Raw genomic sequence first — 25,743 nt, forward strand, 5'->3', positions numbered from 1 at the left:
TTTTTTTTTTTTTTTTTTTTTTTTTTTTTTTTTTTTCTAATTTAATGTTCTTCTGCCTTTGCAGCATCTCTCTTTTTTATCACATTTGATTGTTCTGGAAGATCTTTTCCACATTTGAAATATATGATTATTACCAGTTTATCAATATCATTGTTAGATTTGTTAACGTAAAAAAATTAATTTAAAAAAGTTTTCTTATTTTCTGTTTTGTCGAGACAGGGTCTCACACTGTTCCCCAGGCTGGAGTACAGTGGCACCATCAAATAGCTGGGGTCAAGCAATCCTCCTACTTCAGCCTCCCAAGTAGCTGGGAACACAGGCATGTCCCACCATACCCTACTAAAAAAAAAATTTTTTTTTTAATGTCTTGTAGGGATGGGGTCTCACTGCGTTGCCCATGCTACTGGCTGCTAGGCTTGAGCAATCCTCCCACCTTGGCCTCCCAAAGTACTGGGGTTGTAGGCATGAGCCACCACACCTAGTCCACATGTTTACCTTTTTAATATTGACTGGGAGCCTTCTTTAACTGAAAGATTTATTTCACAAAATAGATTAGATCTTCTGAACATTAATTTTCCTTCATCTTTAAGTAACTTTGGTATTAGAAATTACATATTAATTTAAAATATTGTATTGCCTTGTCCATAAGTGTCCTGTCTTTTAGAGGTATTCTCTACTTGTTAGCTATAGCTGTCCTTTGTACAACTACCATAGCATATGTATTTGTTTACCTGGGGTGCATATCATGCATGTTCTTTGTACCAAGTACTACTGAATATTAATGTTATAAATATTTAATATAAAGTTATTTAATATATTTAAAATATTTAATAGAGGGTTATATAATAATGTAACCTTAATATAAACATTAAGGTTACCTGTACATCAAAGTGCTGTATGTTACAGTGTTATAGCTGGGAAGACAAAACACATGCTAATTTGATCAGAATTAGATTAGGTGTATCTAATGAATGCTTCACAAGCTAAAACAACAGAATGATACAGCAAGTTGGTGCTGGGGAAAAAAAAAAGAACAGAATGATAAGAGTCTAAGTCTGGCCCTTTAGCCAAGTTTCATTCACATAAATGGAAAGAAATGCCTGATGTATTAAAGGAAGGAAAGGTTTCACTGCACAAGAATATGCCAAAATGAGATTCCTGCATTTGTTTCTGATTTAGAATTTCTTTTATCTGCTTTTAGGTTCTTGTCCACAGCATATGTTAATTTTTACATGTTCTTTTAGAGTAATGGCATTTTCAATTTAGGCCTCTTGTCTAAATTACTGTCAGGAAAATCTCAGGATTTTTGACTGGGTTACTTGTCTCTTGCTGTGTTATACCTTAGTGTATCCTGTGCTGGTGGGTTGTGTTATATCTTAGTGTATCCTGTGCCAGTGGGTCACAGAATAAAATTTTAAAGAACAAACAGTACACATAATTAGCAAGTAAGGATGTTTAAAAGAACATTTAATTTTCCAAAAGATATTTTTATAACAAGAGAAAGGGAGAGATAATAAAACATTTAAATGAGATTTGTGTTATGTAAAATTTATTACTTTCCTCTAGATTTTCATTTAGCTTTAGGCCATATGTGTCTGTCTGTTCGTGTCATACGTGTTTTGTCCTTCGCAACCCATATTACGCTTGGCTATATTAGTCACTTTTTCCCCCATCCTCCAAACTATAAGCTCATTGATATTAGGGCTCAGAGTGTCTTTTTTTCTCTAAAGATTCAGGTTTTACTCTGTTGCCCAGGCTGGAGTGCAGTGCTATAATCATGGTTCACCGCAGCGTGGAACTTCTGGGATCCTGGGCGCTCTCTCTCTCTCTCGCTAATTTTTTTAATTTTTATTTATTTTTTAGTAAAAACAGGATTTTGCCATGTTGGCCAGGCTGGTCTTGAACTCCTGACTTCAGGTGATCCACCCACCTCAACCTCCCAGAGTGCTGGGATTATAGGCAGGAGCCATCGCGCCTGGCCCTTTTGCTTCAACCTTGAGAGTAGCTAGGAACTGTAGGTCCACACCATCATGCCCAGCTAATTTAAAAAAATGTTTTTAAGAGACAGAGTCTCACTGTGAAGCCCGGGTGGGTTTTAAACTTCTGAGCTAAAGCAGTCTTTCTACTTTGGTGTCCCAAATTGCCACCACACCTGGCTGGGAAATATTAATATGTGAAATGAAAGAATTTTCAAATAAAGAGTGGTAGTTTTTTATTTATTCAGTTGTTTTGAGATAAGATCTCACTGTGCCACCCATGCTGGAGTACAGTGGCACAGTCGTACACTGTAGCCTCAAACTTCTGAGCTCAGGCATTTACCCTGCCTCAGCCCTGAAAATAGCTAGGAGTACAGGAATGTGCCACCACATCCAGCTAATTTTTTCTCATTTTTGATAGAGACACGGTTTGATTATGTCGTCCAGGCTGGTGTTGAATTCCTGACCACAAGTGATGCTCCAGCCTTGGCCTCCCAAAGTGCTGGAGTTCAGCTATATCACCATCCCTAGCCATCACTGAAGTCATAAACGTCCTCTAGGTGGTCTTGATTCTCTATCAGAGTCATGATCCAGATAATCCCCCATCCTTTTTAAAAAATGGCATTTAGGCTGGGCGAGGTGGCTGACACCTGTAATCGCAGCCAGTACTTTGGGAGGCCAAAGTGGGCAGATCACCTGAGGTCAGGAGTTCAAGGCTAGCCTGACCACCAAGGTGAAACCCTGTCTCTTTTAAAAATACAAAAATTAGCTGGGTGTGGTGGCGGGTGCCTATAATCCCAGCTACTCGGGAAGTTGAGACAGGAGAATCTTTTGGACCCAGGAGGCGGAGGTTGCCGTGGGCCAAGATTGCGCCATTGCACCCTGGATAAGAGCAAAACTCTGTCAAAAAAAAAAAGAAAAAAAAAAAAACTTGCTCACATTGTTTCACTTCCTCTATTTAGAGAAGAAGCTAGTTTATGAAACAACTAGTCCAAAGTGGAAAGATCGTAATTACAAGGGTTGGTTTTATAAGTAGTTGGGCCACTAAAATTTCTGAGTTGTACAGTTTAGTGTCTTTGGTTGGCAGACCAAAGCTGATCCACTCATAAATTCTTGTTTAGTGCTCTTCTTTGAGGTGAGACACATGTGGTACATTTATTGGCACCGTAATACTGGGTATATTATTTAACCTCATATTTTGGCTTGTGTTGTGAGGTTTTGGGGGTTAGCTAATGTTTAGGAAGCCCTGTGCTTCTGTGTGCTGAGTATCAATAAGCAGTGGATTCCCAACTGTTTTTCGTGAAATATCTGCATTTCACCAAATCACCTTATTCCAGTCTCAAAATACCCTGAAATTCCTGAAATACCTTCTTTTTTTTTTTTTTGAGACGGAGTTTCGCTCTTGTTACCCAGGCTGGAGTGCAATGGCGCGATCTCGGCTCACCACAACCTCCGCCTCCCGGGTTCAGGCAATTCTCCTGCCTCAGCCTCCTGAGTCGCTGGGATTATAGGCACACGCCACCATGCCCAGCTAATTTTTTGTATTTTTAGTAGAGACGGGGTTTCACCATGTTGACCAGGATGGTCTCGATCTCTTGACCTCGTGATCCACCCGCCTCGGCCTCCCACAGTGCTGGGATTACAGGCTTGAGCCACCGCGCCCGGCCCTGAAATACCTTCTTAAGTGAGCTCAGTAACACCTACTTTTCTGTGTCCTTTACAATTTTTTCACCACAGTCTCAGAAGCTTCAGAAACAGAACTAATCGGGTCACTCCTGCTTAAGATCTCCCATTAATTGTATTGAAGCTATTTAACATGTTTCCTTTAATTGATATTGGCCTTTGAGAATTTCCTGTATTTGCCTTATTTATTAGGTTTAAAATGTACGTTTGGATACGTTTTGCCTTGTGCATGTTCCCATGAAACTAACTCTGTATAATCAAGATTTCCCTCTCTCCAATTACTTTCACCTTCACTGTGCCACTCCGCATATGCTTGTTGTCACTCATTTGAGTGGGATCCCTGGATTATATGGTTTATTTTATTTACTTATTTATTTTAAGACAGAGTCACACTCTGTTGCCCAGGCTGGAGTGCAATGTTGCACTCTTGGCTCATTGCAACCTCCGGCTCTCGAGTTCAAGCAATTCTTTTTTTTTTTTTTTGAGACAGAGTTTCGCTTTTATCCAGGCTGGAGTGCAATGGCGCGATCTCGGCTCCCCACAACCTCTGTCTCCTGGGTTCAGGCAATTCTCCTGCCTCAGCCTCCTGAGTAGCTGGGATTACAGGCATGTGCCACCACGCCCAGCTAATTTTTTGTATTTTTAGTAGAGACGGGGTTTCACCATGTTGACCAGGATGGTCTCGATCTCTTGACCTCGTGATCCACCCACCTCGGTCTCCCAAAGTGCTGGGATTACAGGCTTGAGCCACCGCGCCCGGCCGAGTTCAAGCAATTCTTGTGCCTCTGCCTCCCGAGTAGCTGGGATTACAGGCATGTACCACCACACCTGCCTAATTTTTGTTTTTGTAATAGAAATGGAGTTTCACCATGTTGGCCTGGCTGATCTCAAACTCCCAACCTCAGGTGATCCGCCCACTTTGGCCTCCCAAAGTGCTGAGATGATAGGTGTGAGCAATTGCCCTGGGCCCATATGGATGTTTTGGTGTATGTTTAAGCATCCAGCTATCTTCCAAAGTGGTTGTATCAGTCTCACCAATATATTCAATATTCACATCTTGGCTGACACTTGATCTGCACAGTGCTTTTAATTTGGCTGTTGTAGTACATAGATTAGCACCTCATTGTGGTTTTAATTTCCATTTCCATGTGAAGTAGTGCTGTACTGCGTTCCATCACATATCCTTCCATGTTCTTTGCCATGGCAGTATGTTTTCCGGTGAAGCACCTGTTAAGAAATTTGCCCAGTTTTTCTTGGGCTATTTTTTTTTTTTTCTTTCCTTTTTTTTTTTTTTTTTTTTTTTTTTTGAGACAGAGTCTTGCTCTGTCACCAAGCACCAGGCTGGAGTGCAGTGGCACGATCTCGGCTCACTGTAACCTCCACCTCCCGGGCTCAAGCAGTTCTCCTGCCTCAGCCTCCCGAGTAGCTGGGATTACAGGTGCACGCCACCATGCCCAGTTTGTATTTTTAGTAGAGATGGGGTTTCACCATGTTGGTCAGGATGGTCTCAATCTCTTGACCTCGTGATCTGCCTGCCTTGGCCTCCCAAAGTGCTGGGATTACAGGCGTGAGCCCCCGTGCCTGGCTGGCCCATTTTCTTATTGAGATCTAAGGGCTCTTTGTAGTCTAGTCAGGAGTATTTTGTTAGCTGTATGATTTGCAAGTGTTTTCTGTCTGTGGGTTCCTTTTTAATTTTGTAATGGTGTCTTTTGAAGAGCAAAAATTTCAAATTTTGATTGAATTCAATGTTGATTTTTTTTTTTGTATAGTCGTGCTTTTTGTGTTGTATTCAAGAAATTTTTATCATGCAAAGGTAAATTAAAATATTCTGTAAGTTTTTGGCCTGGCACAGTGGCTCACACCTGTAATTCCAGCAATTTGGGAGGCAGAGGCAGGTGGATCACTTGAAGTCAGCAGTTCAAGACCAGCCTGGTCAACAGGATGAAAACTCATCTACTAAAGATAAAAAAAGCTAGCCACGTGTGGTGGCGAATTGCTTGAACTGGGGAGGTGGAGACTGTAGTAAGCTGAGATCATACCACTGCACTCCAGCCTGGGCGACAGAGCAAGACTGTCTCCAAAAAAAAAAGGTATTCTATAAGTTTTCTTACAGAGGCTTTGTAGTTTTAGCTCTTGTGTTGAGATCTGTGATTTGGCTGAGTGCAGTGGCTCACATGTATAATACCAACAATGGGAGGCCAAGTTCAGTGGGTCTCTTGACCAGCCATGGCAAAACCTGGTCTCTATAAACAAGACAGAAAAAATTAGGCAGGCATGGTGGAATGCCCCTGTAGTCCGGACTACGGGGAAGCTAAGGTGGAAGGAGTGCTTGAGTTCAGGAGCGGGAGAATGCAGCGAGCCAAGATCATGCCATTGCGCTCCAGCCTGGACGACAGAGACCCTGTCTGAAAAAAGCATTCTGTGATGCATTTTAATTTTTGTATATGATGTGAGATAAGGGTCAAGGTTTGTTTGTTTATTTATTTATTTTTTTTGAGGCAGAGTCTTGCTCTGTTGCCAGGATGGAGTGCAATGGCATGATCTAGGCTCACTGTAGCCTCTGACTCCTGGGTTCAAGTGATTCTTCTGCCTCAGCCTCCTGATTAGCTGGGACTACAGGTGCCTGCCACCATGCCCAGCTAATTTTTGTATGTTTAGTAGAGACAGCATGTCACCATATTGGCCAGGCTGATCTCGAACTCTTGACCCTGTGATCCATCTGTCTTGGCCTCCCAAAGAGCTGTGATTACAGACAGGGGCCACTGTACCCGGCCTATTTATTTGTTTTTAAGAGAAGATCTCATTTGGTCTCCGAGGCTGAGGTGCAATGATGTAATCACAGCTCACTGCAGCCTTGACCACCCAGTTTCAAACGATCCTTCTAACTCAGGCTCCCTAGTAGTTGGGACCGCAGATATGCACCCCTACACTCAGCTAATTTGTTAAAAATTTTTCATAGTGACAGGGTTTCACTGTTTTGCCAGGCTGGAGTGCAGTGTCACATTCATGGCTCAGTGCAGCCTAGAACTCCTGGGCCCAAGCTTTCTTCTCCCCTCAGTCTCCCAAGGTTTATTTTTGTACGTTATCTGATTGTTCCAGCAACGTTTATTGGAGAGATTATTTTTCTCCATCAGATTTCCTTGCAACTTGTTGAAAAACTTTGACCTAGGGGCCAGGTGTGTTGGCCCCTAAGTCAAATTCTGCTGCCTCAATCTCCCAGCTGCTTGGGAGATTGAGGCACGGAGAATTGCTTGAATCCGGGAGGCAGAGGTTTCATGAGCCGAAATTGCGCCATTGCACCCTATCCTGGGCAACAAGTCTGTCTCAAAAAAAAAAGAAAGAAAGAAAGAAAAAGAAAACAGTATTTTGTCTTTTTCACATTGTCTAAAAGTATATAGCATGTGTTTTCAAGATTCATATTTGTTATGGCATGTACTCAAATTTCATTCCCCTTTAAGCCGGATAATTCATTGTACCTGTATACATGTATACCACATTTTGTTTGTGTATTCATCTATTGATAGACATTGGGGGCTTTTCACTTTTTTCGTTTTTTTTTGTGATAGGGTCCCACTCTGTTGCAAGCTGGAGTGCAGTAGCAGGATTATGGTTTACTCGAGCCTCAACTTCCAGGGCTCAAGCAATCCTCCTGCCTCATCTCCTGCATAACTGGGACTACATGATAGTGCCATCATACCTGGCTCACTTTTTTATTTTTTGTAGAGGTAGGATCTCACTATGTTGCCTAGGCTGGTCTTGAACTCCTGGGCTCAAGTGATCGTTCTGCCTCAGCTATCTTTTAGATTTTTTTATCAGTCTGCCTCAGCCATCTTTTAGATTTTTTTATCAGTATGTTTGAGGCCATACACATTCATATGATAATGGTGAATGTTTGTATAGATCCATTTCTCTTAAGATTATCAAAGTAGGTTTAATTCTAGACTATCTAGGGGAGCCCTAAGTTGTTAACTCCCGCTTTAGAGTTATTGGAATTATTGTTAGCTATTTGTCTTCCATGGCATTGTTCTCAGAACTGTTAATATTTCATTGTGAGCACAGCAGTAACAATGTCCTGCATACCCTGTGTAAGTAAAGAGAACAGATCACTATACTTTATTGACCATCTTTCCAAAGATCAATTTTGGTGGTGGGTTTTTTTTTTTTTTTTTTTTTTTTTTTTTGAGACAGTCTCCCATTGTTGCCCAGGCTCCTGGAGTGCAGTGGTATGATCTTGGCTCACTGCAACCTCTTGCCTCCTGGATTGAAGTGATTCTCATACCTCAGCCTCCCGAGTAGCTGGGACTACAGGTGTGCACCACCACGCCTGGCTATTATTTTGTATTTCAGTAGAGACGGGTTTCACGATGTGGGCCAGGCTGGTCTCAAACTCCTGGCCTCAAGCGATCCACTCACCTCAGCCTCCCACAGTGCTAGGATTACAGATGTAAGCCACCACATCTGGCCAATTTTGATGTTTTGATGGGCTGATATTTGTAATAAACATTTCAATTATATATGGCATTGATGTAGAAATGTACCAGATTTACATTTTTTTAGCTTGTGTATTTTTTTTTTTTTTTTTTAAATAAAATTTTTTTTTCTTTTTTAGAAGAGACGAGGTTTCACCATGTTGGCCAGGCTGGTCTCAAACTCCTGACCTCAGGTGATCCACCCGCCTTAGCCTCCCAAAGTACTGGGATTACAGGTGTGAGTCACTGCGCCCAGCTAAACAAATGTTTAAACTAAGATTGGTTCAGAACTGGATTGAACTTTTTTTTTTTCTTTCTTTGTAATTTACATTTTTAATAGTGTGTTGAAAGCCTTAAACCATTTTCTGTGGTGCAGGTTGAGTGTCTCTTACTGGAAGTGCTTGGGATGAGAAGTGTTCCAGATTTTGGGCTTTTTCAGATTTTGGAATGTTTGCATTATGCTCATTGGTTAAGCATCCCAAATCTGAAATGCTCTAGTGAGCATTTCTTTTTAAGTGTCATGTTGGTGCTTTGGAACTTGCAGATTGTGGAGTATTTCAGATTTCAGATTTGGGGTACTTAAACGGTACATTAAAATTAGCTTCTGTGAAGAAGAGGAACTGGAAAATGTAACATGGACTCCCACATTCTAAGAATTTGCCTAGGAATGCATCTTTCTTTTAATAAGTCAGGTCCTTATTTGGTTGAAAACGTTTACTATATGACTATCACAGACTACGTAAGATGCTGATGTACAACTATATGACTTGAAGTTTGAGTTTTGCTTCCATGGGAATATGGCACCATTTGAATCAATTTGTTCTCAATATTTTAAAGAGTGTTAGTGAATTCTGTTCATATAAAAATCAAGTTCAATAATGCATGGTTTTTACCCTATCATTGAGTATCCAGTGTTTACAAGGTGTTTCTGAAGGATAAGATTGTTATTGCTGTGTAAATAACATGCCAGATGGTATGTACCTTCTAAGTTAGCATAGGGTTTATTTAGATATCACCTTTTTAGCTTGCTGAAGTTGATACTCTGCAGTTGCAAGTTTATATTGACCATTTGGCATTGGTGTGTTTTTATTTGAAATGGGAGTGTTAAAACATATCTATATTGAGAAAATAGAGCCGGAATATTAAAGATGTATGCATTGCCTCTTGGATTTGGAACTTTTACATGTCATAAGCTGTCTTTCAGTGAATGGTTAGGCATTTCTACAGGTGTGTATTATATTTTGACTACATTTTATATGGCTTCAAAAAAACAACTTTACAAGAAGCATTTAGAGCTTTTGACCTATCTTGTTTTTTTTTTTTTTGTTTTTTTGAGACAGAGCCTCTTGCAGTGGTGGAACCTTGTCTCACTGCAACCTCTGCCTCCCGGGTTCAAGTGATTTTCCTGCGTCAGTTTCCCTAATAGCTGGGAATATGGGGACCACACCCAGCTAATTTTTTTTTTTTTTTAAATTTTTAATAGAGATGGGTTTTTTTTTTTTTTTTTTTTTTTTTTTTTTTAAGACGGGGTTTCACCATGTTGGTCAGGCTGGTCTTGAACTCCCAACCTCAGGTGATCCGGCCGCCTTGGCCTCCAAAGTGCTTCAATTATAGGCGTGAGCTACCACGCCCCGCCAAGGTGGGGTTTCACTATGTTGGCCAGGCTGGACTTGAATTCTGCCTCAGGTAATCTACCTGCCTCGGCCTCCCAAAGTGCTGGGATTACAGGTGTCAGCCACCATGCCCAGCCTGACCTAGCAACTTTGAGTGTGAATTTTTATTTATTTTGAGGAGAATAAGGTCTTGGGACACTATGATTTTAACAATACTAAGTCAGTGTCTGAATCCGTTGAAGATCCTGATGGCAACCTCAAGAAGGTAATTACTGCATTTATCAAAGACACACAATTCAATGAGAACCTTTGTTTGAAATGTTTTATTTAATTATTTTTGATACGGAGTCTCGCTCTGTCACCCAGGCTGGAGTGCAGTGGCACAATCTCGGCTCACTGCAACCTCTGCCTCCCAAGTTTAAGCAATTCTCCTGCCTCAGCCTCTTGAGTAGCTGGGACTGCAGGTGTAAGCCACTATGCCCAGCTAATTTTGAATTTTTAGTAGACGGGTTTTGCCATGTTGGCTAGACTTGTCTTGAACTCCTGGCCTCAAGTGATCCGCCCACCTTGGCCTTCCAAAGTGCTAGGATTGCAGGTGTGAGCTACTGCACCTAGCCTTGTTTGTTTCTTTATCTTTAATCCGTCTTGAGTTGCCTTGTTTTTTTAAAGAGACAGAGACCCACTCTGTTTGTTGCCCATGCTGGAGTGCAGTGGCACAATCATAGCTCATTGTAGCCTCGATCTCCTGGGTGATGGGTAGAATTCTTCTGGTACAGCCCAAGTAGCTAGAAGTATAGGGAGGAATTACTGCACCCAACTAAGTTTTTAATTTTTTTGTGGAAATGAGGCCTTGCTGTATTGCCCAAGGCCTCAAACTTGATTCTTGAAACCATCCTCTCACCTCAGCCTTCCAAACCTCTAGGATTACAGGTGTGAGCCATGGTGCCTGACCTGTTTTTTATTTTTAGATCAAGGTTTCTTCACCTTTTTCTTTTTTCCTTTTTTTTTTTTTTTTGAGATGGAGTCTCCTTCTGTTGCACAGACTGGAGTGCAGTGGCCCCATCTTGGCTCACTACAACCTCTGCTTCCTGGGTTCAAGTAATTCTGCCTCAGCTTCCCCGAGTAGTTGGGACTATAGGCTCATGCCACCACGCCCAGTTAATTTTTTGTACTTTTAGTAGAGGCGAGGTTTTACCATGTTGGCCAGGCTGGTCCTGAACTCTTGACCTCAGGTGGTCTACCAGCCTCAGAGTGTTGGGATTGATTATAGGCGTGAATCACTGTGCCAAGCCTTCTTCACCTTTTATATCAAGCTTTTTAAGGAAGAGCTTAAAAAGCTAATTTTAAGAAATTAAAATGTATTATGTAAATATCTGTTTTGCAACTTAGACACACTAATTTATTTAGCACAGAAAGTCAGACGAGTAATGGATCATTCTCTGTCAAATCTCAAGCTGAGCTAACATTTCAATTTTCTACCTAGATATGTATTATATCATTGCTAATTTATTTTTTATAATTATTTTTATTTCTTAGCTATTAGTAGAGATCATTGCTAATTTATTTTTAAGTGCAGTTCACAATTGGAATTTTTTTGTTGTTGTTTTTGATATGGAGTCTCACTCTGTCACCCAGGCTGGAGTGCAGTGGCATAATCTCAGCTTACTGCAAAGTCTACTTCCTGGGTTCAAATGATCTTGTGCCTCAGCCTCCTGAGTAGCTGGGATTACAGGCACCCACCACCTTGCCCGGCTAATTTTGTTGTATTTTTGTAGTGGAGACAGTTTCACCATGTTGGCCAGGCTGGTCTGGAACTCTTGACTTCAAGTGTTCTGTCTGCCTCGGCCTCCCAAAGTGTTGGGATTACAGGCCTGAGCCACCCCTGGCTGGAATGCCACTTAATTGAGCTGCCTTTTTTTTTTTTTTAATTTTAGGCAAGCCTTGAGGAAGGGATTTGGAGAATGAACAATGGTACCTGATCAAATAATCCTTGTAGCAGGCAATCAGAGCTTCTAGGGCCACTGTACCTGGTTTAATTGATAATAATCTTTAAGGAACAAAAGGGTCAGTACTATCAGAATTATTTATTACATGTAGTGAGCATTAAGGACATATGGAAAGTAGTTTGAAGTAAAGTATTGCTATAAAAGTGAGAATCGGTCAGGTGAGGTGGCTTACACCTGTAATCCCAGCACTTTGGAATGCCAAGGTGGGCGAATCACCTGAAATCAGGAATTTGAAACCAGCCTGGCCAAGATGGTGAAATCCCATCTCTACAAAAAAAGCCAGGCACTGTGGCTCACCTCTGTGTTCCTAGCACTTTGGGAGGCCGAGGCAGGAAAATCACCTAAACCCAGGAGGCAGAGGTTGCAGTGAGCCGAGATTGTGCCACTTGCTGCACTGCAGTCTGGGGGACAGAGTGAGGCTCTGTCTCAAAAAAAAAAAAAAAAAAAAAATGTAGCCAGACGTGGTGGCACACACTTGTAGTCTCAGGTACTCAGGAGGCTGAGGCAGGAGAAAAGCTTGAACCTAGAAGGCTGGCCATGTTGGTGAGCCAAGATCACATCACTGCATTCCAGCCTCGTTGACAGAGGGAGACACTGTCTCAAAAAGAAAAAAAAAAAAAGAATGTTGCATAGGTTATCCAAATTCTTGTTTTTTTGTTTTGTTTTGTTTTGTTTTTTGAGACAGAGTTTTGTTCTTATTGCCCAGGCTGGAGTGCAATGGTGCAGTCTCAGCTCACTGAAACCTCCACCTCCCAGGTTCAAGTGATTCTCCTGCCTTGGCCTCCTGAGTAGCTGGGATTACAGGCATGCGCCACCACGCCTGGCTAATTTTGTATTTTTGGTAGAGACGGGCTTTCTCCATGTTGGTCAGTCTGGTCTCAAACTCGCAACCTCAGGTGATTCGCCAGCCTCGACCTCCCAAAGTACTGTGATTATAGGCATGAGCCATCACCCCTGGCCAGATTGCCCAAATTTTTATAATTCAGTTCTCATTTAAAAAGAGAATTGATTTCCTACTTTTTGTTTTTAAAAATTGTATTAGGTTGGGCATGGTGGGTCAGGCCTGTAATTCCAACATTTTGGGAGGCCAAGGCAGGAGGATTGCTTGAGATCTTGAGGCCAAGGCCAGCCCTGGGAATAGTGAGACCAGAAAAAATTAGCCAGGCATGGTGCTATGCAGCTGGCTGAGGCAGGGGGATTGCTTGAGCCCAGGAATTCAAGGCTGTGGTGAGATATGGTGGGACTGCTGCATTCTAGCCTGGGCAACAGAGCAAGACCCTGTCTCTGAAACAAAGTATAAACAAGATATTTTCCACTTCTGCATTCATTTTATGTACTTGTAGCATAAATGTTACTATGCATATTAACACTTAACACCATTAGATTTCCATTACATGTATTATATTGTTTTGCTGCATTGATAGTATTTTTTCGTTATTAGGAAAGTCTTTGTAATTACTGTTTTAGAAATTTTTTATTTTGGGTATTGTGGGAAATGGCTTTGCCGGCCATAGTGGCGCATGCCTGTAGTCCCAGCTACTCAGGAGGTTGAAGCTGGAGGATGGCTTAAGTCCAGGAGTTCTGGGCTGTAGTGTGCTGTGCCAATCAGATGTCCACACTAAGTTTGCCATCAATATGGTGACCTCCTGGGAGCGGGGACCACCAGGTTGCCTAAGGGGAGGGGTAAACCGGCCCAGGTTGGAAACAGCAGGTCAAAACTCCTGTGCTGATCAGTAGTGGGATTGCGCCTGAATAGCCACTGCACTCCAGCCTGGGCAACATAGTGAGACCCCATCTCTTTAAAAAAAGAAAAAGTGAATTTAATACATTAGCTCATAGTTATACAATCTCATAAGCATTTTGCTACCTTAAAGTTGGCTATGTTTACTGCTAATTTTAATGGCTAAATTTTTTATTTTCCTTCTCAACGAAAATTTCAGTTGGTTCTTTCTATATATGCTAGATGAGGCTTGGAACATACAGCCCTACATCGCTTACCTGCTTTTCCAAAATTCTGAAAGCTATGAAAATGAAAAGTCATAATGTAACTGATTTGGTGACAAAGCCTAAATTAAACAGATATGAGAGTATTAGTTGTTAATTTTACATAGTAGGAAAGAGTAATTTGTTCAGTTAGAATTGCTACTTAATATCGTTTTGGTGTTTTAATATAGGTGCACCACACTTTTTATTTTTTTTTATTTTTTTTATTTTTTTAAGATAGAGTCTCGCTCTGTCGTCCAGGCTGGAGTGCAGTGGCACGATCTTGGCTCACTGCAAACTCCACCTCCCAGGTTCAAGCAATTCTCCTGCTTTAGATTTTCATTACTATAGTCCCAAGTAGCTGGGACTACAGGCGACTGCCACCATGCCCGGCTAATTTTTGTGTTTTTAGTAGAGATAGGGTTTCGCCATGTTGTTCAGGATGGTCTTGATCTCCTGACCTCATGATCCGCCAGCTCCGGCCTCCCAAAGTGCTAGGGTTACAGGCATGAGCCACCACGCCCAGCCTGCACCACACTTCTTTAAAAAATGTTCTGAGAATTAAAAATTTTGCAACATTATTGAATCCTGTGCTCTTGGAGAATGAAACCTATAGTAGATGCTCAGCAAATTCTGCATGAAGCAAATTAAAATCCAGGATATGAGTATCTTGTCTTAATTATTTAAAGAGTAGGTTTTACTATGAAGAGATCCTTAAGAAATGTTTCCCTAAACCTCCTCCCTCTTTTATTTAATGTTGTGTGTGTGGAGAAGTTAATGTATTTTTTTATGAGCTTAATGTTGCAAATAATGTATAGTGGTAAACAATAACATGTATATTAATTCATTTTTGAAACATGGTCTCACTGTGTTGCCCCGGCTGGAGTGTAGTGGCACAGTCTCAGCTCACTGAAGCCTTCATCTCTAGGCCTCAAGCAATCTGCCCACCTCATCCTCCCAAAGTGCTGGGATTACAGGAGTAAGCCACTGTGCCCAAGCCATAAGTAAATTTTTATGAGTTAAAAGTTTGGGTCAGGCATGGTGGCGTATGCCTATAATCTCAGCATTTTGGGAGGCCAAGGCAGACGCATTACTTGAGGTCAGGAGTTTCAGACCAGCCTGGCCAACATGGTGAAAACTGGTTTCTACAAAAATTAGCCAAGGTGTGGTGGTACGCGCCTGGAATCCCAGTTGTTTGGGATGCTGAGGCAGGAAAATCGCTTGAACCCGGGAGGTGGAGGTTGCAGTGAGCCGAGATTGCAACTCTGCACTCCAGCCTGGGCAACAGATTAAGACTCTGTCTCTAAAGGAAGAAAGAAAGGGCTGGGTGCAGTGAGTTACGAATCGAGCACTTTGGGAGGCTGAGGCAGATGGATCATTTGAGGTCAGGAGTTTGAGACCAGCCTAGACAAAATGGTGAAACCTTGTCTCTACTAAAAATACAACAGTTAGCTAGGTGTGGTGGTGCTCACCTGTAATCCTAGGTACTTGGGAGGCTTAGGCAGGAAAATCACTTATCTGGGAGGCAGAGGTTGCAGTGAGCCAAGATGATGCCACTGCACTCCATTGTGGGTGACATAGCAGGACTCTGGGTTTCACCTGTTTCTTTTCTTTTTGGAGACAGATTATGATGAGAGAAACTGGAATAGCAGTTTGTTACAGGCTGGGTGTGTTGGCTTATTCCTGTAATTCCAGCACTTTGGGAGACCTATGTAGGAGGATCACTTGAGCCTAATTTAAGACCAACCCAGGCAGCAATGCCAGATCCCATCTTTAAAAGTATGAATAGCACATTAAACTCAGTGGATTTTTTTTTGGGGGGGGGGGGGGGGGGGGCGGCGGACAATCTCGCTCTGTCACCCAGGCTGGAGTGCAATGGCCCGATCTCTGCTCGCTGCAACCTCTGCCTCTTGGGTTCAAGCGATTCTCCTGCCTCAGCCTCCTGATAGCTGAGATTACAGGCGCCTACCACCATACCCAATTATTTTTTGTATTTTTAATTTTTGTATTTCATCATGTTGGTCAGGATGGTCTAACTCCTGACCTGAGGTGATTCACCCCTCTCGGCCTCCCAAAGGGTTGCTGGGATTACAAGTGTGAGTCACCATGCCAGAATTTTTTTTAAATGCCGATATTGGTGATGGGTTGAGAGTATATTATCTGATTTTACTTAGTCCTCCCTCTCCCACATTAATTACAAATACAGTTCTCAGAATGTATTTGCGTGCTACAAAAGAGATAATTTGTTTTATATGTGCAATTTTTTTAAATAGGAATAAAAAAATACGTTGTTGGCCTCATTATCAAGACATCATCTGACCCAACTTGTGTAGAGGTAAGAGTTTATTTTGGAGACTATTAGGAGAGCATAAAATCATTTAGATATTGAGTCTTTGACTACAACCTAATTTGTCAAGACACATAATCCCACATAAGCACAATCAATCATTTGCAGTAGAGCTGTAATCATTTGTTTCTTAGGAGGATTGTCTATGCTTATATTCTTATTTATTGTACTTACCTCAGGCTCTCATTTAATCTTTTATCTTTCTTTAGAAAGAAAAGGTGTATATCGGAAAATTAAATATGATCCTTGTTCAGGTAAGCTTTGCCTTCTAAGAAGAAATATGCTTATTATTTGAATAAAATGTTTGACCTACTTAGGAAATAAAGTATATTAATATTTTACAGAAGTAATGATAGTATTCTAACAATAATAGGTACCCTATTGTCTAGTACCTGAATGTTAATTTGCTGTGGCAGGAAACATCAAATAATGTTAAAGCTGTCATTTATGTGGCTGCAGTATGCATTGGACTGTTTCTTGGTTTTTTTTTTTTTTTTTTTTTTTTTTGAGACAGAGTCTCACTCTGTTGCCCAGGCTGGAGTGCGGTGGCACCATTTTAGCTCACTGCAAACTCCGCCTCCTGGGTTCAAGCAATTCTTCTGCCTCTGCCTCCTGAGTAGCTAGAATTACAGGTGTCTGCTACCACATCTGGCTAATTTTTTGTAGCTTTAGTAGATACAGGGTTTTTACCGTGTTGGCCAGGCTGGTCTCAAACTGTTGACCTCAGGTAACCACCCAGCTTGGCCACCCAAAGTTCTGGGATTACAGGCATGAGCCACTGCTCCCCGCCAGATTGTTTTTTAATTTTCTAATATGCCTGTGCATGTTCCCTTTGCATGTTATCTGTCTCAATCCTTTGATTTTTTTCTGACCTTCTAATTGATTCCCATGCTTAGTCATTAAACTATGTTGACCAAATTCATAATTTTTATATGTATCTGTTTCCTATACTAATGTCATAATTTTTTTTCCAGAGGACCCTTGTATGTGAGGGGGGAAAAACACATTTTCTGTTGAAATAAGGTTTAGAAACATCCAAGTCTCCAAAAACTTCAGTGTATTCAGTGATTAACTCCAGCTGTTATTATACTTTAGACTTTTCTGTTAGCCCTTCTCTGAATGGGGAGAGGGAGGAGAGAATATAGAGAAGGTTAACATGTATTATTAGAATCCGGGAAATCCCTAGTGTGTGACATCAGTAGTCCAGACTTGCATACAAATACAATGCAGTTCATGAGGCTTTTGGTAAAAGATTATTCAGGCCCTGATTGCAGTGCCTCCTTTCTTCTAAATTCATATGTCCAAACCCTGCCACATTTCAAGGCTTAAATTTCATCCAGTAGTAAGCTGTCTTAATTAGTCACTTTTTTTTTTTTTTTTTTTTTTTGAGGCAGAATCTCGCTGTGTCGCCCAGGCTGGAATGCAGTGGTGCGATCTTGGCTCACTGCATCCTCTGCCTGCTGGGTTTAAGCAATTCTCCTGCCTCAGTCTCCCAAGTAGCTGGGACTACAGGTGTGTGCCACCACACCTGGCTAATTTTTTGTATTTTTAGTAGAGAACGGGTTTCAATGTGTTAGCCAGAATGGTCTCGATCTCCTGACCTTGTGATCTGACTGCTTTGCCTTCCCAAAGTGCTGGGAATACAGGCGTGAGCCACCATGCCCGGCCACCCAGTCGATATTTATCATCTGTAGTTAGTTAAATTCTGGAGTCTCCTAGGATGATTTCTTTTTTTGAAACAGAGTCTCGCTCTGTCTCCCAAGGTAGAGTGCAGTGGCGAGGTCACGTCTCACTGCAACCTCTGCCTTCCAGGTTCAAGCGATTCTCCTGCCTCAGCCTCCAAAGTAGCTGGGACTACAGGCCTCCGCCATCATGCCCAGCTAAGTTTTGTATTTGTTGTAGAGACGGGGTTTCACCATGTTGGCCAGGCTGTTCTTGAACTCCTGGCGTCAAGTGATCCGCCTGCTGTGGCCTCCCATGAAGTGCTGTGATTACAGGTGTGAGCAACCCCATCCGGCCTCCTAGGATAATTTCTACATATCTGTGAGGCAGATACTAATACACAGACCCATTAGACCGATTGGACCTTTCATTAGGATAATTGAGAAGGGTTTTGGGGTGATTACGATAAAAGACTTTATTGATGTTTTATTTTCTACCCAGTATGGTGAAGAGGGTGACACATTTCTTTTAATAAAGGAGGAGAAAATGAAAAGTGATTGGTCCTTACTGCTGCTTTTATCTGTTAAACAATTTCTTTGAAGGTTGTTTTATTTGTATTTGATAAAGGAAGTACGATTAACATTTCATGTCTTATTTTAGATACTGAAACAAGAATGGCCGAAACATTGGCCAACTTTTATTAGTGATATCGTTGGAGCAAGTAGGACCAGCGAAAGTCTCTGTCAAAATAATATGGTGATTCTTAAACTCTTGAGCGAAGAAGTATTTGATTTTTCTAGTGGACAGATAACCCAAGTCAAATCTAAGCATTTAAAAGACAGGCAAGTAATAATTATGTTTTAGAATTTTAAAGTAATTTCTCAATTTCAAGCAATTTGGATGTTTAGGTATTTTAAGGAACTGTGATCAGTAATACATTCAATTGTTTATAGTGGTTTTCAACTACAAATTAAGAAATAGTCCTAGACTGGGCCTAATAACTACCTCTGGAGGTTGAAAAGTGAATTGTTCAAGATACACTTCAGGATTTGATTTGTATGATAACTAATTAATAGGTTCTAAGCAAATGATTCGTGTCCAAACATTCAAATTAGTTATTTTATGAGACAAGTCTCACTCTGTTGCCTGGGCTGGAGTGCAGTGGTTCAATGTTTAAATAGAAGATATAATTCTGCTGAGAGAGAGCAGATAAATATAGTCACATCTTTAATTACCAGGTGGTTGAAATTTTAATCTTTTTTTTTTTTTTCCCTTGAGAGATGGGGGTCTCGCTAGGTTGCCCAGGCTGGTCTCAATCTCCTGGGCTCAAGCAGTTCTCCTGCCATGGTATTCTAAAATCCTGGGATTACAGGCATGAGCTACTGTACTGGGTCTTAATCATTTTTATTAGTATTGTACATAACTTAATTTATTTCTGTGTCTTCTAAAACTGATATATATTTTTTTTAGCATGTGCAATGAATTCTCACAGATATTTCAACTGTGTCAGTTTGTAATGGTAAGTGTTTTTAATTTCATTTTTTAAAATAACAATAATAGGAAAGCAATTATTTACAAGTGTATGTTTTGTCGTAGGAAAATTCTCAAAATGCTCCACTTGTACATGCAACCTTGGAAACGTTGCTTAGATTCCTGAACTGGATTCCACTGGGATATATTTTTGAGACCAAATTAATCAGCACATTAATTTATAAGGTACAGTGAATACATTTCAGTTGTCACTGGATAGCCACATATATTCTTTTCACATGTAAAGCTCTCATCTCTGCATTCAAAACCATATTCGACTTTGTTTCTAACATGAGGAAACCGCTTAGAAGAAATTTTTCATATTTGCACCTAGTAAATTATTTGAAGTGAGTCTCAAATCTGATTCTGCCACTTGTACCATGTAATTTTATGAATTCATTTATAACAAATAATAGATTTGATTATATTGCCTTTTTTTTTTTTTTTTTTTTTTGAGATGGAATCTCATTGTATCACCTAGGCTGGAGTACAGTGGTGCAATCTTGGCTCACTGAAACCTCTATCCCCCAGTTTCCAGCAATTCTCCTGCCTCAGCCTCCCAAGTGGCTGGGATTAGAGGTGCCCGCCTGTAATTATTTATATTTTTAGTAGAGATGGGGTTTCACCATGTAGGCAAGGCTGGTCTCAAACTCTAGACTGCAGGTGATCTGCCCGCCTCAGCCTCCCAAAGTGCTGGCATTACAGGCATGAACCACTGCGTCCAGCCCCGTATTGCCATCTTTTAGTTGAATATATAAGTTACAGTGAGGTAAGTCAAGTACTATTTGTGAAAAATGAAAAGTTAATCTTTTAACTGAAATTTTAAAATTGATACCATGTTATATGTTCTTTAAGTTATACAATGGTTTAGCCTATGAAACATGGTCAAACCGCATATCTACGAAAAATATAAAACTTGCTGGACACAGTGGCTCATGCCTATAATCTGAGCACTTTGGGAGGCCTAGGCAGGTGGATCACAAAGTTGGAGATCAAAATCATCCTAGCTAACACGGTGAAACCTCGTCTCTACTAAAATATAAAAAATTAGCCGGGCGTGGTGGCATGCACCTGTAGTTCCAGCTACTTGAGAGGCTGAAGCAGGAGAATTGCTCGAACCTGGGAGGTGGAGGTTGCAGTGAGGCGAACTCATGTCACTGCACTCCAGCCTGGGCAACAGAGCAAGGCTCCATCTCACCAAAAAAAGAAAAAAAAAAAAAACCACTTAGGTGTGGTGGTGCATGCCTGTAGTCCCAGCTTCTTGGGAGGCTATGGCAGGAAAATCTCAAACCCAGGAGGCAGACTGCAATAAGACAAGATTTTGCCACTGCACTCCAGCCTGGGTAACAACGACACCCTGTCTCAAAAAAAAAAAAAAAAAAAAAAAAAATCTACAGTGGTTCGTCCAGACATAATCGCTGTTAGCAATTGGTTGTATTATATTTTCAGATATTTTCTAAGAGTGATGTAATGAATGAATTAAGTATCTAATTGGAACATTATAGCTTAACCTCTTCAACTTTGCAGTTTAGAGTTTGGTAACATAATAATGGATTTATGGTATTTCAGTGATCAGTTTATTGCTCAATTAAGTTATGTAAAAATATTGGTATTGTGCTCGCTTTGGCAGCACATAAACTAAAATTAGAACGATACAGAGAAGATTAGCATGGCCCCTGGGCAAGGATGACACACATTCGTGAAGTGTTCCATATCTTTTTTAATTAAAAAATAATAAAAATAAAAATATTGGTATTGTCACCAGTCTTACAGAGTACATCCTTAGACATAAAAGATTATGCAATTGTCCAAACAGTCACTTTCTTTAAATATTTTAATGTTTCAAGGTGCGATTTGGGTAAGAAAAATGTATTTTAATGTATAATTACCAGGTTATTAGCTATGTTTATTTTTAAGGCTTTAATGCCTACTGAATTCATAACCCTAGATAATTGTTTATCTTCTCAACAATAGAATATAAAAGCCAGTTTTCCCACTTTCTTATTACCCTTAGATATAATAACCGATTTCCAAAATCCTAAGCAATCACAAGTTTTAGGTCCTGTGTAATTACACAGAAAGTATAACATTACCAAAAGTCACATCACAGATTCTAGGAAAGTTGTTAAGGAGCCTTGTTATTTTAGATGTCTAAGAACACATCAAAAGAAAGCACAATTTGCTCCTAAAGCATTTAATGTGTATTGGGTAGGTAATCAAATTTTCTCTCAGTATATCTGTCAGATACAATATGTGCATTTACTTGGCCTGTTTTTGACATCTACTTCTATGTTTAATTGTTAAGTAGTTTTTCCTTTTAATTGTGAATTTTAAGTACAGTGTTTGTCAGGCCAGTTAATTTTATGGTTCCCTCCCCTCTTTTAAATAGTTCCTGAATGTTCCAATGTTTCGAAATGTCTCTCTAAAGTGCCTCACTGAGATTGCTGGTGTGAGTGTAAGCCAATATGAAGAACAATTTGTAACGCTATTTACTCTGACAATGATGCAACTAAAGCAGGTAATGTAATACTGTCTTGAAAATTGAACAATTTTAGTGCCTTAGAAAATACTGAATTTCAAATGAGCTGTTTTAGAACAACGTGTCATAGATTAGCCATAATGTTATTTTATATTTATTACATAAAATTTATAGTGAGCTACAAATTTTTATCATATCTCCAAAAATTTCTTAAAATTCAAGATTGGAGTGTGTTGTGATTTATTTCTGCATAGTTGAGGAGCTTGGTCCTTTGGGAGCAATCTGATCAGACAATGGGAAACCTGGGATCTGTTCCTAACATCGTGTCTGGAGGAATTCTTTTCAGCCATAGTTTGATTGTTTATCTAGCTATTAAATGATCTAGAAGGTTATTCGTAATACTGTGTTCATGGCCAGGAGTGGTGGTTGACACCTATAATCCCAGAACTTTGGGAGCCCAGGATGGGAGGACTGGTTGACGCCAGGAGTTCAAGACCAGCCTGGACACCATAACCAGATCATCTCTATAAAAGATTTAAAGTAGCCAGCTGTGGTGTTGCACATCTGTAATTCCAGCTACTCCGGAGGCTGACGCAATAGGATCTCCTGAGCCCATGAGTTCAAAGTTAAAATGAGCTGTGGTCATACTACTGCACTTTAGCCTGGATGACAGGGCAAGTTCCTGTCTCTTTAAAAAAAAAAAAAAAAAAAAAAGGAAAGCCCGGGCACGGTGGCTTACGCCTGTAATCCCAGCACTTTGGGAGGCCAAGGCAGGCGGATCACAAGGTCAGCAGTTCGAGACAAGCCTGACCAACATGGTGAAACCCTGTCTCTACTAAAAATACAAAAAAAATTAGCTGGGTGTGGTGGCACACACCTGTAGTCCCTGCTACTCGGGAGGCTGAGGTGGGAGAATCGCTTGAACCTGGGAGGTGGAGGTTGCAGTCAGCTGAGATCACACCCACTGCACTCCAGCCTGGGTGAGTGAGACTTTGTCTCCAAAAAAAAGGAAAAGGCCGGGTGAGGTGGCTCACGCCTATAATCCCAGCACTTTCAGAGGCTGAGGCGGGCGGATCACGAGGTCAAGAGATCGAGACCATCCTGGCCAACATGGTGAAACCCCATCTCTACTAATACAAAAATTACCTGGGCGTGGTGGCGCACACCTGTAGTCCCGGCTACTTGGGAGGCTGAGGCAGGAGAATTGCTTGAACCCGGGAGGTGGAGTTTGCAGTGAGCTGAGATCACGCCATTGCACTCCAGCCTGGTAATGAGAACAAAACTCTGTCTCAAAAAAAAAAAAAAGGAAAAGTAGATTCTTTTGTGTTTGTGATCTGAATGAATGGACTATTTTTGCATTTTCATTGTCTGTGAGAAAGGGATCAGTCCAATACTAGAGAAAACTTAAAGGCTTTGAATGATCGCAGCCTTACTTGTTGTAATATATTTATTTGAGAAGAGTCAAGTCTTAGGAATATAAGAATAGGTATACCAGCCTTAGGAGTTGTGTTTGTGGTTTGATATTAGCAAAAGAGTGTTGGGATCTTAGGGTTTAAAAATAATAGTGTGGATCACACCTGTAATCCCAGCACTTTGGGAGGCTAAGGTGAAAGGATTACTTGAGTCAGGAGTTCGAGACCAGCCTGGACAACATAACAAGATACCGTCTCTACAATTATTTTAAAAGGTAGCTGGGTATGGTGGCACATGCCTGTGGTCCCAGCTATTTGGGAGGTGCTGAGTTGGGAGGACTGATCGAGCCTAGCAGTTGGAGGCTGCAGTGAGCTGTGATCATACCACTGCACTCCAGGTTGGATGATAGAGTGAGACCCTATCTCAAAAGTAATAATAAAATCAAAGAGTCTTTTGTCGTTTCATAAAATGCAAACTGATGTGACCCCTTTTAAATTTGCAGATGCTTCCTTTAAATACCAATATTCGACTTGCATACTCAAATGGAAAAGATGATGAACAGAACTTTATTCAAAATCTCAGTTTGTTTCTTTGTACCTTTCTTAAAGAACATGATCAACTTATAGAAAAAAGATTAAATCTCAGGGAAACTCTAATGGAGGTAAGCTTTGTGGAGCCTTTGCTCCTAAAATTCTGCTCTACCTACTAATACTCTTAAAAGTGTGTCTTTTGGCTGTGGGTGGTAGCTCACGCCTGTAATCCCAGCATTTTTGGCAGCCGAGGCGGGTGGATCACGGTTAGCAGTTAAAGACCAGACTGGCCAACATGGTGAAACTTCATCTCTACTAAAAAATACAAAAATTAGCTGGGCATGGTCGCTTGTGCCTGTAATCCCGGCTACTTGGGAGGCTGAGGTAGGAGAATTGCTTGACCCCAGAAGGCGGAGGTTGCATTGAGCCAAAATCCTGCTACTGTACTTCGGCCTGGGCGACAGAGCAAGACTCTGAAGAGAAAAAATACATATAGGAAAAAAAATATATGTATATGTATACATGTATATGCATACACATGCATTATATGTATATAAATATACACACACAAAATTCAATGGCATTTCAGTATATATACAATGTTGTGGAACCATTAATACCTTAATCCAAAACATTGTCATTACTCAAAGATTACTCAAAGATGACCCTTTAATCATAAAACAGTCACTTCCTTCTTTGTTCTCATTCCCAATCATTAGTTTGGGTTCTGTCTCTTTAGATGTATCTATTCTGATTATACCATATGAAAGGAATCATACATGTAACACTTTGTGTCTGGTTTCTTTCATTTGGCATCATGTTTTCAATGTTCTTCCATGCTGTAACCTGTATCAATACCTCACTTTACATCGTGGCTGAAGAACATTTTCATTTTGTGAATATTCTATATTTTGTTTGTTCTCTCATCTATGATGGTACATTTGGGTTGTTGATACTTCTTGCCTGTTGGCACCCAAGCCCTTTAAAATGTCCCTTAGGAGACATGATAAAAACTTTGACGATAAAAGCTTTGACGTATTTTAGGGCATGTCAGAAGAAGCACTCCTCCAGAGTTTGCAGTCTATTAGATAAGTATTGAAATCTGAGGTGTGATGAGTAAAACATGAATGTTTATTTTCCCTTAAATGTTACAAGTGAAAAGCAGTTTTAAGTTGGTAATGTCTAAGAATTATTTTAATAGTTTTGGTCTTCTTTGTAGGCCCTTCATTATATGTTGTTGGTATCTGAAGTAGAAGAAACTGAAATCTTTAAAATTTGTCTTGAATACTGGAATCATTTGGCTGCTGAACTCTATAGAGAGAGTCCATTCTCTACATCTGCCTCTCCGTTGCTATCTGGAAGTCAACATTTTGATGTTCCTCCCAGGAGACAGCTGTATTTGCCTATGTTATTCAAGGTAACAGAGTGGTTGGTTGAGTGCTGTTGTTGCTTACTGTGGTTTTGAGGTCTGAATGCAAATACTTCTAATCTATCTAAATAAGTGAGCTACAAAAAGAGAACCCAACAACTTCTCCATGAGTGCGGGGAAAAAAAAACTAGAACATGAAAGGAGTTCAGTCTAGAACCTCCTTGGGTCTCAAGAGTGTGGTCCTTCTGTCAGCATCAATATCACCTGTGATTTTGTTAGGCAAATTCGTTGGTCACCCGCCAAGCCACTGAACCAGAGTCTGGGAATGAGAAATAGCTCCTGTAACAAAAGTTGTTTTTTTAAAAACAAATTCACATTAAAATACACTTAAATAACTGTAAAGCCATTTTTTAAATTACATTGAAAAAAAATTTTTTTTTTTTTTTTTTTTTTTGACACAGGGTCGTGCTCTGTGGCTCAGGTTGGAGTGCAGTGGCACAGTCATAGCTCACTACAATCTTACACTCCTAGGCTGGAGCAATTCTCTGTGTCAGCCTTCCAAGTAACTATGGTTGCAGGCACACACCACCATGCCCAGCTAATTTTAAATTTTTGGTTTTTCTTTCTTTCTTTTTTTTTTTTTTTTTAAAGACTGGGTTTCACCGTGTTGGTCATGCTGGTCT

At 40.6% G+C, this 25,743-nt stretch overlaps 1 protein-coding gene, 1 long non-coding RNA gene and 1 other non-coding gene across 8 annotated transcripts in view; 2 read left to right on the forward strand and 1 right to left on the reverse strand.

The window, feature by feature from the left end:
* XPO1 (exportin 1) overlaps positions 1 to 25,743 on the forward strand; it is a 59,359-nt gene that overhangs the window by 18,702 nt on the left and 14,914 nt on the right. For all 6 annotated transcript variants that reach the window (XM_032292018.1, XM_032292020.1, XM_032292019.1 and 3 more), the window contains 8 exons: positions 16,004 to 16,065; positions 16,287 to 16,331; positions 18,400 to 18,581; positions 19,210 to 19,258; positions 19,336 to 19,455; positions 21,659 to 21,787; positions 23,664 to 23,822; positions 24,911 to 25,108. In XM_032292018.1, the coding sequence (XP_032147909.1) occupies positions 16,004 to 16,065; positions 16,287 to 16,331; positions 18,400 to 18,581; positions 19,210 to 19,258; positions 19,336 to 19,455; positions 21,659 to 21,787; positions 23,664 to 23,822; positions 24,911 to 25,108 (944 nt within the window). The remainder of the gene's footprint in view (positions 1 to 16,003; positions 16,066 to 16,286; positions 16,332 to 18,399; positions 18,582 to 19,209; positions 19,259 to 19,335; positions 19,456 to 21,658; positions 21,788 to 23,663; positions 23,823 to 24,910; positions 25,109 to 25,743) is intronic.
* On the reverse strand, positions 1,967 to 3,784 carry LOC116560574. Its single transcript, XR_004273027.1, has 3 exons — positions 3,653 to 3,784; positions 2,992 to 3,343; positions 1,967 to 1,981 (listed from the first exon to the last, which is right to left on the reverse strand). It is a non-coding gene; the product is annotated as an uncharacterized LOC116560574 (long non-coding RNA).
* Positions 20,884 to 20,988, forward strand: LOC116560713. Its single transcript, XR_004273100.1, has one exon. It is a non-coding gene; the product is annotated as a U6 spliceosomal RNA (small nuclear RNA).

Source organism: Sapajus apella, unplaced genomic scaffold (assembly GCF_009761245.1).
Source record: "Sapajus apella isolate SASKATOON/1434 unplaced genomic scaffold, GSC_monkey_1.0 scaffold26, whole genome shotgun sequence".
In the NCBI taxonomy this organism is placed as follows: Eukaryota; Metazoa; Chordata; class Mammalia; order Primates; family Cebidae; genus Sapajus; species Sapajus apella.